This window comes from Triticum aestivum, chromosome 3D (genome assembly GCF_018294505.1).
Source record: "Triticum aestivum cultivar Chinese Spring chromosome 3D, IWGSC CS RefSeq v2.1, whole genome shotgun sequence".
In the NCBI taxonomy this organism is placed as follows: Eukaryota; Viridiplantae; Streptophyta; class Magnoliopsida; order Poales; family Poaceae; genus Triticum; species Triticum aestivum.
Window position 1 is genome coordinate 496,006,604 of NC_057802.1, and position 14,957 is coordinate 496,021,560.

The 14,957-nt window shown below is 46.0% G+C and overlaps 2 protein-coding genes and 1 long non-coding RNA gene across 3 annotated transcripts; 1 reads left to right on the plus strand and 2 right to left on the minus strand.

Annotated features, from left to right (window-relative positions):
- Window positions 1-1,682: 1,682 nt before the first annotated feature.
- LOC123075062 (BTB/POZ and MATH domain-containing protein 1-like) lies at window positions 1,683-3,037 on the minus strand. Its single transcript, XM_044497746.1, has 2 exons — window positions 2,081-3,037; window positions 1,683-1,736 (listed from the first exon to the last, which is right to left on the minus strand). Exons 1-2 carry the CDS (start codon window positions 3,035-3,037, stop codon window positions 1,683-1,685), a joined length of 1,011 nt encoding a protein of 336 aa, XP_044353681.1.
- Window positions 3,038-4,373: 1,336 nt separating this feature from the next.
- Window positions 4,374-14,429, minus strand: LOC123079934 (histone-lysine N-methyltransferase, H3 lysine-9 specific SUVH1). Its single transcript, XM_044502766.1, has 3 exons — window positions 14,127-14,429; window positions 5,654-8,277; window positions 4,374-4,815 (listed from the first exon to the last, which is right to left on the minus strand). The coding sequence occupies exon 2, from the start codon at window positions 8,168-8,170 to the stop codon at window positions 6,113-6,115; it is 2,058 nt and encodes a 685-aa protein (XP_044358701.1). The 5' UTR covers window positions 8,171-8,277; window positions 14,127-14,429; the 3' UTR covers window positions 4,374-4,815; window positions 5,654-6,112.
- LOC123079935 (uncharacterized) lies at window positions 12,381-13,419 on the plus strand. The gene is made up of 2 exons (XR_006438154.1): window positions 12,381-12,910; window positions 13,114-13,419. It is a non-coding gene; the product is annotated as an uncharacterized lncRNA (long non-coding RNA).
- Window positions 14,430-14,957: the final 528 nt, after the last annotated feature.

The following is a 14,957-nucleotide window of genomic DNA, read 5'->3' on the forward strand; positions in this document are numbered from 1 at the left end:
GAACATACCAATCTACAAGGTAATTTTAAAATTACTGAAGCTTGGTTTGATCAAGCAGTCGAGTATTGGAAACAAGTTATAGCACTTAATCCGGTAAATTGTATGAAAGCAAAAAAATGGTTTAAAACTACAAAGAACTTTGAATTTGAATAAGATCATGCTACCTTTTTCTTTCAAAAAATGGATTGTTTGGTTGTTGATCCATTAATTAAATAAATTAGGTCGTAAGATCAAATCAAAGAATTTTTGTATATCCATTTCTTATACTTCTATTTTCACGGTATATCATTAGGATAAATCTAAGATAAGGTGCAGAATAGAGTGAGAGGAGAAATGGAGTTGCTCCAAAAAAAACCTACGTGGGGCATGTCCGCTACCTAGTCTTTTGCCCTTATATACATTGAAAAGTATGTTTTTGGTCCCTCAAGTTCTCCAAAAGTATAAACATGGTCCCTCAAGATTTTTTGGTATACATTTGGTCCTTCAAGTCTTAAAACCGGATAAGTTTGGTCCAAAAGCAAATTTTAAGCACGTTGACCTGGTTTGACCATGTTTGACTAATGAACAGTAAATTCAAAAGAAATAGCAAAAAAACTCTGAAAATTTGTGTGCTATTTCGACATCCGAGGAGCTTGTGGCAAAATAATAATAATTTTCACTCACAAAAAAAGCCAATTTTTTTTTGCTAGAGCTCCTCGGATGTTATTTGACCACAAAAATTTACACGCAGCAAGCGCATCCAAGCATGTTGGTTGTCACAAAATTAAAAAAAATGAATTTGTTTGCTATTTTGTTTGAATTTACTGTTTATCGGTCAAACCGGGTCAATGTGGTCAAACCCCGTCAATGTGCTCAAAATCAAATTTTGGACCAAACATATCCGGTTTTGAGACTTAAAGGACCAAATATATACCAAAAAATCTTAAGGGGCAAAGTCTATACTTTTGAGAAACTTGAGAGACAAAAATATACTTTGCTCTTATATATGTGCATAGAGAGAGTGGATTAAGAAGTGCTACCACCCTCATCTTCCTTCTGCAGCCAAGTTTATACGTTGCTTTCGCTGCCCGACGATCACATCGCAAGTGCACGTGCTTAAACTCGCCGGAGTTCACGAATACAAGTACAGAACACGTCGCACACAGGCTAACTGAATCTAGTGATCTGCCATCCAAGTTTCCTTTCATTTTATTTCTTCTCTCAGTGGCGATACACAACCTGCTGTGTGTATATACGCACGGACAGACGGCACCATATCGCATTGGGACTCAACTTGAAGCAGGCACGGACATGAACGGCTACAGAGCTACCAACATGTTAGTGCCCTAACAAGAACTTTAACATGCAAACTACTAAACCCAGAAGGGCATATCAATTAGGGCACAAACAAGATTTCCAACAGGGTGATTTGGATGGATTTGAAACCACGGGGTTGGATAGGAATAATACTAAAACCGACGGGGTACAGGCTGTTCAGCTGCCAAACTGTTCTAACCAAAATCAAATGAGACTAGTGGTGCATCTTAAATTTCCTCATACGCATTACTGGAGTTGATCTCTCTCTAGGATCAAATGTAGATTCTTGACGAAAGTTTCAGATAGAAACTATCAAAAGGTAGAAACCCTCACTGATTATCCTTCAGCTAAAGCTTGGGGATGATATCTTTGACAGTTGAAGGGCATCATATACCTAGACTTTCCAGGACACCCATCACCATGACGACCTGAGATGCCGCCTGAAAGGAACAAAAGGAAGGTTTCATGGTCAAATTATTAAGAAAACAACAGTGCAACACATGACACTGCGTTGCTTCTGTAAATTTGGGAAACAAATGTTTTTGTGGCACAACATGAAGCCACGGCGAATGGTGCCAAGAAAACAAAACGACAACCTAGAAACATACATACAATAATTCGGAAATATACAGAGAAAAACTAACCGTTATTTCAGATTTTAGGAAGCAAACTTAGCAATTAGCTCCTTTAGAAGAGAGGGGCAGGTTCTAGCTATGTCCTCCAAGCCGTCAGCAGCCGTTATCTCCTTCAAATTAGCAGGAGTCTTGATGAACTCAAAACAAACCTCCTTCAATCCACAACAGCTGTGCTGCTCAGCTAGAGTGAGAATAGTCGTCACCGAGCTCACGTTTGTGTGAGTGCACAGCTTTTCTTCACAGAGTGCTTTCAGCCTTTGGAGAGCGTATCTATCGGCCGCTGCAAGCAAGTGTTGCAACCACAATGCTTCTTGGGCTTCTCCTTCATCCTCCAACATTCCTATCTCCATCTTGGGCAGTGAATCGGTGTAAATAAAGTTAAGCAAAGCACTAAACACTCTTGGCTCCACGTCTTCTACATCTATGACACTCGCTATTGTGCTCTCCTTCATGGATCCAAACAGCTCCGCCTTGAGGACAGCTGACCGAGCTGCAAGCACGCACCGGTGGGCAGCAAACTTCTCACCGGACACAACGAATGTCACGTCTGTGCCCTCCTTGGACAGCAGGAGGCCACTGATATGCTGTTTTATGCTAGAAGCGGGTACTTTGATGAAGAGATCAGTGGCCGTGACAATGGAGAGATCACATCGGATGGTGAAACAGTTATAATTTAGATGCTTTGATTTTTCAAGAGTGTCTCTTTTCATGAAACTTGGGTAACCCCAACTTCGTGAACAGCTAGAGAAGTTGTCTGGCTTGCTGGCACGAATATGTGCTGAATCTTGCTTCTCATGCTCGTCAACGAAACTAAAAATGGACTGCACGTTCAGAGCCTCTGCAACATTTGCATCAACGAGACGTAGAAAGAGAGATATCGAGTCGGCGCTCTCTGGGCGTTCGCCATTAGGATAGAACCACATGTGCCAACGATGTCCTCCTACCATGAAAGGGAGAGAAACGATCACCGTGCCATTAGGTACGTCTTTGATGGATGAGTAGCGGTTAACCACAAGCAGGTGGTACCCGCTGGACGTGGAGACGTCGATGGCGTGACCAACAGCCTTGCCGTCGCCGACGAGAGAGACGCCGGCAAATGACGTCATTGCAGATGGGCAGAACTTGACTGGGATCTGATATGGGGTGTGTGGTGAATTGGAGTAAATAGCATAAAACTACCATAATTCGCGTCATGGTTCCAAAAAACTACCACATTTTTATTTGTGACCGATAACTACCAGAATCGGCGTCGGCTGTTTTAAAAAACCCAAAACATCCGTGGCTAAGGAATTAAACCGGTTTATGACAGGTCGGGCCCGCACCTAAACGAACCGTTTGTTTGACCGTTCGTTTGACCGTTAACTGACGTGGCATAAAATCAATCAGGTCCCTGTCAAAAAAATGAAAAGCAATCGGGTCCCTCCAGCCAGCTCCCAGCCGCCGTCCACCTCGCCTCCTTTCCCACCCCACTGCGCCTCCACCTAGCGGCCGCCACGCCGCCACCGGCGAGCTCACCTCCAGAGGGCATGAAGGCAGGGGCTGCCGAAACGAACGGTCAAACAAACGGTTCGTTTAGGTGCGGGCCCGACTTGTCATAAACCGGTTTAATTCCTTAGCCACGGATGTTTTAGGTTTTTTGAAACAGCCGACGCCGATTCTGGTAGTTATCGGTCACAAACAAAAATATGGTAGTTTTTTAAAACCATGACGCGAATTATGGTGGTTTTATGCTATTTACTCGGTGAATTGGGGTAGCAGATTAGGACTCGCACTCCAATCATTCGTTATATATGGAACACTGCACACTGAGGAGTAAAGAGGATGAATTCGTAAGGACTACTGCGCGCCCCCTCGGCTTTCTGGTGCGTGCAAGTTATGGCAGCGTGATTTCAGAGCACGTTCACACGGCTGCATGCGTGCGCTTGGGAAACGGAGCTGCGGCAGTTTGGTTTACGTCTCTTCGAGAGCCGGAACAGGCATAGTCAACTAAGGACGTCCGTCAACTAAATCGCCTCCACTTCCCAGGGAGATGAACAGATGGCCTAGTTGATTGCAGATGACATTGGCATGGAAAATCATGGTAACGATATGGGCAACGCGGCAACCACGTTATGCTGATCCACGGCGCATGAACATCAGCTGAACTAAAACCAAGAAAATTTTATCAAAACACTGCACTACGAAGCAACTGGCACTCGAAATTTTCCTCTCCGAAATGACAGCGGACACACAATGTTGGATCTTCTAGGAGACAAATGGCTCGATGAAGCGAGCACGCCAATTGGAGCTTCTACCGCAAGACGGACATATTTTATCTGCGGCAAAGCAAAACTGATCAACACTTCACCAGCACTGACGAAACAAAATAGTTCCTGCACCGCTCGCCACCTATATCATGGCACCACAGCAAACATTTCCAGCAAAATGGTACCCTACCATCTTGCCTACAGATTCACCCGATACAGATATACGCTAAAAACACAGCCATAGGTCTACCATCTTGCCTACGGATTCACCAAGCCGGATTGATCCGCTGCCTTCATTATTCACTCAACATGGCAATTACAGGACAAACTGATCCACTAGGATCATTACAACAGGAAAACAACAGATTCACAACAGCCTCGCAAGACCCTGTACAGATCTTTGCAACCATATATACATAAAGTTCCACTGGATGGTCTCAGACAGGAGCAGAGAACTACAGTACGAAGACCATAGCAACATAGTTTGCCCTTATTGGAACATCTACCAGTCCTTTGTGCAACATGTACTCTAGAGTACGCCTTATTCTAACTATGAAGAGGGGCAAAGTTGTTTCAGCTGTGGCTGCAACACCACATGTATGCTGCTGCTTCATGATGCCACAAACGTTCCGCTGCTTCTGTTCATCAAAGATAAGCTCATCAGATTACGAACTAGACATACATCTAACAGGATCTACAGGTGGATGGGAAACAAATGGTTCCAGCAGTTGTTGTGGTGAGCCTTATGCAGATTTCATAAACAAAAATCGAATAAGAAAAACAAGCTCAGTAATTCAAAATCATGCGAGGAAAGAGTGTTCTGAAGGCATCCATGTGTGGGCTATAAAACAACATTATTTCTTTTTTTGGTCATAATATTTCTGCACAATGTTTGAAAATTGGTTTTAGTACTCATATCATACATAAAAATTTCTACAAGCAAATATATAGTTTATTGTTTTTTTAAGGACCTGAATATCCAGCAAACCTCAGATTTTTAGGCATGCCAAATCGAACGTTTTTCATGGCAAATTATGTTCGCCGAGGATGGTAAGTTTAGTTGGCGAGCATGGCAAATCCGCCTCAGTTCATTTTTTGCCATGAAATTGCCGTGCTTGCAAACTAAATTTTACATCATCACCAATATAAATTGTCATGAAAAAACGTTCGATTTGCCATGCCTAAAAATCTGACGTCAGATTTTTAGCATTCCCTTTTTTAATTCCTGGTTACCAAGTTGCCAAACTCGAATCATGTTTCTAAAGTGAAATTTTATATAGAACACAAAGATACACTCCTGTGAGTTCTGACTTTACAAAAGGGCGCAAACTACTAATACTCTATTAGAATATTTGCATCTATCAACATCTCAGGAAAACATCACACCCATAGATGACAGCATTATCTAAAATGAAAGTAGGACATCTTTCGGAAAAGTAATGTTGAGAAAGGAAAAGGTAATCAGAAATCACTAACCTTCAACTGGCAAATTATCCCTTACGGGTTGATTATTTAGCCAAAGGAAGCTCTGCACTTGCGAGACCAACATAAGCAATTCTTAGACCTCCGACACCCAGAATTACTTCCCAGCTGAACATTACCTTGGCTCTGACCATAATCATATGTAAGCTCTGTCATTGGAGGAATGTGCTTAAGTGCAAAGAATGCGATGTGTGGATATCCCTCATCACCATGATCATATAGAACTGGTTGCCAGAAAACATTAGGTGAGCAGCTGTGGTTCATAAAGCGAGCTATGTTGCCAGTCCGTTTTGCACTAATAACTATTGGCAGCTGCTTAGATGGTTCTTTTAAGTCGGAAGGACTAGATTCGCCCAGTACTTCTAGTGCATAGTTCCATCTTACGTGCTGCTCCGAGGGAGGGGTCTCAAAGATGTAATCGTCTTCTGCATCAACAGCGTTCTTGTCAATAATTTAACCTGCATATTCACAGATAAATGTGCCTGCTCGGATAGGATCCCAACTACGGAGGCCCCAACCTCGATCTCCCGTCTTAAACACTTCAAAGTGGATTTGGATACCTTGTTGTACAACCCGGTTCCGGCAATCATGTACACAAGTGCATGAATCATTGCACTCATATAACATAGGCATCCGACTAACAAGTGTGCCTGAAGCACTGTAAGGAAGGTCACCAGCATTTTGATGCGTACAAGAACAGTCGTTATCACCAGGTAGGCACACGCTTATGCATTTGCAGCCTTGCATCTTTCTCATTGAGCTCAGGGAATTCATGTAGTTAAGTTTAGTTGTATAGATGAAGTGGCTAGGGCCTTTCTCGTCATCGACCTCATTTACAAGGCAGACAGGTTTACTTTCCACACCGTATGATATGTCGTTCAATATAACACGATCTCTAGAGGATGGATTTTCCCTCCATTTTTCAGTCTTCTTCCAAACTGCAATGCCATCAGGTTGTCCAGGTTCTCTCAGCAACTTGTGTTTAAACACATTGAACCCAGATTTCCCTTTCTCCACCCAGGCCTCTCTGATCTTGTAAAGGCCATCATATATGTATATCTTACCAGTTGAACAAGTCAAGTCTCTCACAGTGCGAACAACTCTAATGGGATTACCTCTATACAAACTCCTCTCCAGTGCAAGATTACCTCTCTCAAGCTTTTGGTCATCCTTACCAGACATGCCATGTCCAGTGTAAACCAGAACATCTGGATCATCTTCGGTATTTTCATACACACCAGCTGCCACAACGCTAATGGCCACAGGGTCCTCCTCCTTACCAAACTTAGCAGACATGTAGTCTATCCCTGCCATGCTCTGACTATTTAACCCTACCAGGCACATCTCGATTCTGAAGTAGAACATGTCACCAACCTCAACACCTGGAACCTCTCCAATCTTCTTGCTCTTATTGACGCGAAGTTCAGCGTTCATCATGATACTCCCAGCCTTCAAGTTATGCTGCTGCTTCGCTACTTGCTTCGCCTCATCCAGCTGAATGAGCCGTCGCCGCAGTGCATCAAACATAAAAAGTACATTATCTGCATATTCCCTGGGATCATCTGAAGACAAAGATGGCAGGTGCAGCAGGCTTGTGTCAATTTTCCTGGGCCGTCCACGTTTTGATGTGTCCCCACTGTCAACATCTTCAGAATGACTTGAAGGAGTCACTGAACTATCAGGCACACGCTTCGGCTGCCCTCTCTTCCTCTTACCATCCTCCAATAAGGTGACTGCAGACGGAGTCTGCATAAGGGGCTCACTCTCTTTTGAATGAACTGGAGGAGTTAAAGTATCTGAACTATCCTGCACAAGCTTGGGCCGCCCCCTTATCTTTGTAACAGATTCATGTACGCTAGATGCAGGAGGTGTCTGAAAAATAGGCTCGCCGTCTACTATAGGCACTGAAGGAGTTGGTACGACAGAAACATCTGGCACACGCCTGGGTCGTCCCCTCTTCTTCTTACCAGATTCCTGTGTGACGGCTGAAGGGGGTGTCTGGAGAACAGTATTATTACCTTCTGGGGGAGCGGAAGGAACTGAAGGAACCAAATGAACTGGAGGAGCCATAGGAACCAAATGAACTGCAGGAGCCGTAGGAACAGTAGTATCTTGCACACGCCTGGGCGTCCCCCTCTTCTTCTTACCAGATTCCTGTGTACTGACTGCTGGAGGAGTTTGCAACACCGGGGAGACCATTGTGTTGTTTGAAGTACCATTAGCATTAGCCGCTCCATTCATATGAACCATATATGGTTGCACCGGGTTGGGATCAGCAGGAGCGGACAGTGCTGCAGAGGTTGGCAGAACATCACCAGGCACTCCCAGTTCGGTACCTCCAGCATATGGTCTAAATGGGGTGACACAGACAACTGGAGGTGAGCCTTTTATGGTAAAAGTGTGCATCCCAAGCGGTGCAGGGAACATGGGGGTCAATGTGCGCAATGGTTTGGCGTCGAGGACTGCTGCATCATTCAACACAACTGAAGCGGGCTGCTGATTTCCAGCCATTGTAAGCTGCCAACTGATATTTTCTCAAATGAAAACTTACGCCAGCAATTCCTTTGTATCCTCGTCTACAGGTCTAGACTTGTGCACAAGTCATACTTCAGAGAAAGCTGAAAAAAGAATATTGTTCAGTGCCTTGAGTATAGAAGTCATAAAGAACTTAAGCTGTTGGTTGTTTAATGCAGATCATGAAGCAGTAACAGTGGATATAGAAAAAAACATTAACACTTATAGTTCATCACATACGTTCACTGATTACTACACAGAAGACATGCAACATTAATAGCATAATCACGACAAATAAACAAAGATGAAGCATTGATCAAACTTTGCTTGCTAAATGTGCCATCAATCGAACTGTTAACATTGTTACTTTTGTAATGTTGAGATGGTACATGCGAAAATGGCACGGCTGTTCGACACAAAATGCTTTCATGGGATTGTTTTCTTTCCTAATTTATAAACTATGGCAGCAAAGTACCTTAAAGGTTGTGTCATGACCTAGGTTATGGAGGGGATAGCCGTGGTGGTAGGAGGGCGAGGGTAGGGAGTTCAGGCTTGGGCACCATGACGCCATGAGGATAGATCTGTTCTGGAGGTAAAGCTCTGCTTTTCTCTGTTTATTTCTTCGATACCTGAATCCATATGCTAATTGCCTACCATATGTTAATGGTAGTTTAGGAAAGACTTGAACCGACTCAACTAACAAGGAAAGATCTAAACAGAATCTGAACTAACCAAACTAAGCAGGCTTTGAAAACAACAAAGACCTATCCGGCTGGGTCCAGTACCCCATGGTGTGGCATTTCTCCCCCTTCAACAAGCAGCCCAGGAATACATGGCCAGTTCTTTTGGCGGCTTGAAAAATAAGCCGCCTCCTCCCCAGCTTTTTCCATAGGCCGCCTCGCTTATTTATTGGGGCTTCTGAACTAGTTATGGTATAACTAATTTAGAAGCCTCAACAATTTTTAAGAGCGGCTTATTTTTTAAGCTGGGGAGATGTAGCTTATTTTTTAAGCCGCCAAAAAGAACTGGCCCTCAGTAACCGGTGCTGGCGTCCAGTTGATCAGGAATCAAGCTGACAATGGTTAACCGTTACCAGTGGGTAATTACTCTGTTAGGGGACGGGGATGTGCCAGCTTTAATGCCCACGGGAAACTGGTGGGCCAAATACCTTACCCAAAGCACAAGACGGGGATGGGGATGGGATAGCAGTACCCGCCTTACCCGTGAAGGCCTTACATGTGGGATCTAAAATTAGTAGACCCCAGGTAATTCTCGCGATTACCGACCCCGAATTTCCACCCATCCCGCCCCTTTGCGCCAAAAAGCCCTAAGAAATCCCTAACCTAGCCACAAACACATTGTTTATTGTACTGAAATGTTGTTTTTTTCTACTGAAATGCTATCGAAAGTTGTTGTTGATTGCGTGTATGAGTTTTTCCCACGGGGATAAAAAAACGACGGCGACGGGGATGGGAAACTTTTTATCCCCGCAGGCGGGCAAGGGAGGTCTGTCGCGGGGACGGGGATGGGAAACTTTTTATCCCCGCAGGCAGGCAAGGGAGGTCTGTCGCGGGGACGGGGATGGGAGTCCAATACCCGCCTGGGTAATCCCCATTGCCAGCTTGAATCAGGAACCTCTTCCGAAGCATCCACACAACAAGCATAAAGGCGCTTGCAGCGATGACCGATGGTGCACTTGCAGTCGCAGTTGTAGCAGAGGCCCTTGGCATGCTGGTCGTCAATCTCGGATGGTGATAGCCGCTTGCCAGGCAACACCACAGTAGCCTTGGGGGGGGGGGGGGGGGGGGGAGCTACAAGTTCTGGAGTAGACGGCCTGATGGCTCCCAGTGTTTCCCTTGGGCACAAGAGTCTCTCGTTGGCTTCTGGTGCGTCATGCTCGTCGTACGGGCGCCCATCGGTGCATCGACCATGGCATCATCTAGCGTTTCCAGGTTCATGAGCTTGATATCAGCGCAAATCGACTTACGGATACCAGCCACAAACAGGTTTCTTCTGGGCCAACAACTTCTCATCCAGAAGCTTAGTGATTTCTTTAATGTTGGCCATCAGGGTTTTCAAGGCAGCCATGGCCTACTGCAGCCGGATCATAGTTACCTGATTCGCGGTTCGAATCCGCTACGTCCTACGGATCGGGTTCGATGTGGGGTATACATCTCCGGTTTGCGAATTGGAGATCCAGTTCGTGAACTTGCTATATCTGGTTAGGAACAACATACTATAAGGTTTGCATGCAAATAGCCATCGAAGATCCTAGATTGATAAAAAATAAAAAATAGAAATAATATGTTGGTTGGTCCAGCCCAAACAGGCCCACAAGGCCACAACCTGCTGCTCCAGCTGCTCCCGATAGCCTCCGTCTAAACCTAATCCAGCGTCGCCGCCTCATGCGCTCGTTCTTTCTCCTGCTCATCCTCCACACGTGCATCTGTGGCAAAGGACTGCTGTTGGACAACAACGACGGGCCTGCCGTCAGGCTTTCGCAACCATCCGTCGTGCCACCTACCGTGTTTATTCTGTCGTCCAGTCGCCGCTCACCAGCCACCTCCTCTAGCTACCGAATCCATTTTTCTGGTCGGACCCTTCCCCGGACCCTACACAAGTGGGAGCTACGTGCACCGGGCTGCCCTTTAATTAGAGTTTGACAAATCAGGCAGCGAATCCAGATCGGAGTTTGAAACCTCTCCCAGCAAATCCGTAACTATGAACCGGATAGGTCTTTGTTGCTTTCCATGTCGAGTTAGTTTGGCTAGTTCAGATTCTGTTAAGCCTTCTATTTTAGGAGTTGTTAGCTTTCTGTATTTGCAAGTATTGGTCGTTGTTCAGAATAGAATCAGGAGTCTTAGTTGATTCGGTTTCTATCTTTAGTTAGTTGGCTGCTATATAATCCAGGGAGTACTTGTGTAACTGGTATTGAAGAAAGAATCAGAGAAAAGGGGAGGTTTGCCTCCAGATCGATCTATCCCCCCAAGCTCAACGGTTCCAAACCCAAACACCCTAGCCCCAGACCTCCTACCACTCACGAGTCACAACTACGTCCTTTGTAATCTGGGTCATGACAGATTGGCATCAGACTCACCGATCCTAGAATCTTCCCCACAACCAATTGCATGGCTTCGCTCGCAGACATGTCCAAGTTGCTCAAGGAAAAGCTCGCCGTCAAACCCGCTGCTGCGCGGGAAGAGATCATGGAGGACCTGCAGGTGACTATCCTGCACAAGATTGAGGCGGACATTGAAGACCTCAAGTAGCAAGCTGGTCATTGCACGCCTGGAGAAGAGCAGCTCCAGTCAACCCTTCATCAAGGAGGAGCAAGCACAGGAAATGAACGACCGTAAGAGCAACCCCTCGCATCCAGACGACACCGGCAAGTGGAGACCCAAATTCCACAAGCTGGAATTCCCCGCCTTTTATGGCTCGGAAGATGCCCTAACCTGGCTCACTTGTGTTGAGCAATTTCATTTGCAAGGCACGCTGAAAAGCAGCAAAGGTGTGGCTCACATCATATCATTTGTCTTGGCGGGCATCACTTTGGTACCGACGTCTGAAGCGTGACATGGCGCACCTCCCGGGGAGAGTTCAGCTCATTGCTGAACTAACGTTTCGGGCTGAAATTCGGAACACTAAGCTCGCAGCGATTAAGAACCTGTGGCAAATCGGCTTCGTCGGTGAATACGAGGAGCAGTTTATAACTCTCGTGTGCAGGTGCAAAGGACTTAGAGAGGCGAACCAGGTGGAGCTGTTTGTGGCGGGTCTCACAGGTCAATCCGGACCAACGTCAAGCTCATGTATTCGGCGACACTAGAGGATCATAGGTCATGTGTGATGCACCAGAAGATAGCAAGAAAGGTCTCGTGCACAAGGGAAACACCGAGGGAGGCATCAGGCCGTCTACATCAGAACTTGCGGCTCCTCCCAAGGCTGCAGCTACGTTGCCCAGCAAGCAGCACCTCCTGCGGCTATCACCGGCCGACATGGATGAACAGTGTGCCAAGGGTCTGTACTACAATTGCGACAACAAACACCCCCCCCCCCCCCCCCCCCGCGCACGCCATAGCTGCAAGCGCCTTTATGCTTGTTGGGCGGATGCTTCCGAAGAGGAGGCGACTGGTCAACTGAACACAAGTACCAGTTCCTGAAGGTTCTTAGGTGGGAGTAACCTCTTTCAAGCTCGAGGATGGGCTGCTTGTCGAAGAGGAGAGTGATGTCACACCAGCCATGTCCTACTCCAGCCGGATAGGTCTTTATTGCTTTCCAAGTCGAGTTAGGTTGGTTAGTTCAAATTATGTTTAGATCTAGATAAGCCTTCCTATCTTAGGATTTGTTAGCTTTCTTAATTTGCAAGTATTGATTTAGAATAGAATCAGGAGTCTTGGTTGATTCGGTTTCTATCTTTAGTTGGTTGGCTGCTATATAAGCCAGGCAGTACTCGTGTGATTGGTATCGAAGAAAGAAATAGAGAAAGGGGGAGGTTTACCTCCAGAATGATCTAGCCCCCCAGACGCCACGGCGGCAAAGCCCAAACACCCTCGCGTCAGATCTCCTACCTCTCACGACTGCGCCCTTAGTAATTTGGGTCGTGACTGGGGTGGTGGTAGGGATTGGCTGAGGATCGGTACATCTGATAAAGAAGGGGATAATCCTGTGTGAAAGGAGGGCAAGGGCGAGAGAGTTTTGGCTTGGGGACAGTGATGCCTTAAGGATAGATCTGTTCTGGAGGTAAACCTCCCCTTTGCTCTATTTATTTCTTCGATACCTGATTATGCGCTAATTGCCTAGCTTTATAGCGCAGCTGGCAGTAGTTTACGAAAGAGTTGAACCGACTCAACTAACAAGGAAAGATCTAAACAGATCCTGAGCTAAGCATGTCCTATTATATGGGTTCGCAGCACAGGAATGAGTAAGATTGATCTTGTGCACAGGTACAGACTGAGACAGATGGATCAGACTAGTACTCCACACCTAAATGGCCTGAAAGGAAAGCTTTGGATTTGACGGCTCGCAGAAAAGGAATTTAGGGCTTTGCCAACAACAAATCCAGATGGATCAATGTCATTACTGAAGAGAGGATGATATGGAGGAGGGCGCCAGCAACTCTGGAAGAGTTGTGTTAGGTGTAAAGGCAGGTGAAGGGGGCTGCAAACTTACAACGGAAAAACTATTTTGAATTTGCGCATCACATTGTAGTAAGATTTGAGCATGCAATACGACCGTGACATGTCAGCCTAGTGAGGCAGCGTATGTACCCAATACGTGTCGCCATCTTCCCAGATCCAGCACAACCAACATCTCACCGCCAGGCGCCGGCCCGCACATCCCACAAACGGTCGGCTGACCGCTAGTTGCAAACCCACACCGCAGCACTACCATCCCACCTAATATGCTGCCCAAGCACAAAAAATGCAACCCTAGCTTCAGCACTTCTTATTTTTCTCAATTATCAATTTCTACATTAAAAAAAGCAGTGAGTTGAAATTCATCCACCTTGGCTTAGGTTAAGGTACACATAATAGTGCTCCTGATTCTACAATGGGATGCAAAATGTACATACATGCAGTGGCCAAGCCATGATTGAAGTAAACCCCGGGCCAAAGTTTTATGGCCTATAACTACCCATAGAGATACCTCATAACCACCTCTAAAAAAACTTGCTAAAACATACATAAAATTGCTTGATTGCACAATAAATCTAGAACTTAAACTCAACGCTGAAATGCTAGGTGTAGACACTCCCGTTGCGGGGCACCGGTGAAAACTATCGCGGCATCTTCTATTTCTACAACATTAAATGAAATTGATATGAAAATGCGTTAACTCGAGTTCAATCAATACAATGTACATACACATAATTCTATTTCAGGTCTATTTCAGTTCACTTTCAGTTCAACGTCAAATGCATCAATTTCAGTCCTGTCTCTCGGTACGAAAAAATTACCCAGTGAGTGGTGCCCGGCGGCAGCAGGACGGCGATCGGGGTGGGTACCGGGGAGCAGGGGCGGAGTCCTTGGAGCAGCGGAGGCTGGGGCCTGCGCCCGGCGGCAGCGGCACGGAGGGCGGGGCCGAGGCCGGAACGGCGCGGTGCAGCCAGCAGCAGGACTGGGGCCGCGGGACGACGGTGGGGGGGCGGCGGCCGGCGACGGACTACGGGCTCCAGCAGACACACGGGAGCAGAGAGCAGGCGAGGGGCGGCGCGAGCGTCGCAGGAGCGAGCGTGGCTGGTGTGATCCTGCAGGCTAGGGAGCTAGGGTTTTTTTTTAGGCAAGCTATAGGGAGATAGTTTTTTTGTTTTTGAGACAGCCACCCACCCTTCGGGCCTTTGTATATCTCGGCTGTGCTGGCCCGAACCCGGGCCCAAAACGAAATGGGAAAATTTTGTTTTTGCCACTCTAGTTTTTGCCAACTTTGCTTATGCCACTCTAGAATTTGACATCTCACTTTTGTCACTCTTAGCTTTTAATAGTACATCACAAATGTCATTCCGTGGCAAAAACGATAATTTTTCATTTCATTTTTGCCACTTTTAGTATTTGACATGTATCACAATTGCCACTCTGAAAATTTTGTTTTTGCCACGGAAGGGCAAAAGTGATATATTGTCAAAAGCTAAGAGTGACAAAAGTGAAATGTCAAATTCTAAAGTGGCATAAGCAAAGTGGGTAAAAACTAGAGTGGCAAAAACAAAATTTTCCCAAACGAAATCCATCGATATAGGCCTTTTGTTTTGAAATTGGAGCGATCTACCTGGCCACCGAGATGAGCCGGCCCA

What these genes read in the sequence shown, in the direction of transcription:
- LOC123075062 (XM_044497746.1), bottom strand. Translation starts at nt 3,037, where the DNA reads ATGACGTCATTTGCCGGCGTCTCTCTCGTCGGCGACGGCAAGGCTGTT. An exon ending in GCTGTTGTGGATTGAAGGAG is followed by an intron (nt 1,737 to 2,080) that starts GTTTGTTTTGAG and finishes TGTTCCTTTCAG; the next exon opens with GCGGCATCTCAGGTCGTCAT.
- LOC123079934 (XM_044502766.1), bottom strand. Translation starts at nt 8,170, where the DNA reads ATGGCTGGAAATCAGCAGCCCGCTTCAGTTGTGTTGAATGATGCAGCA.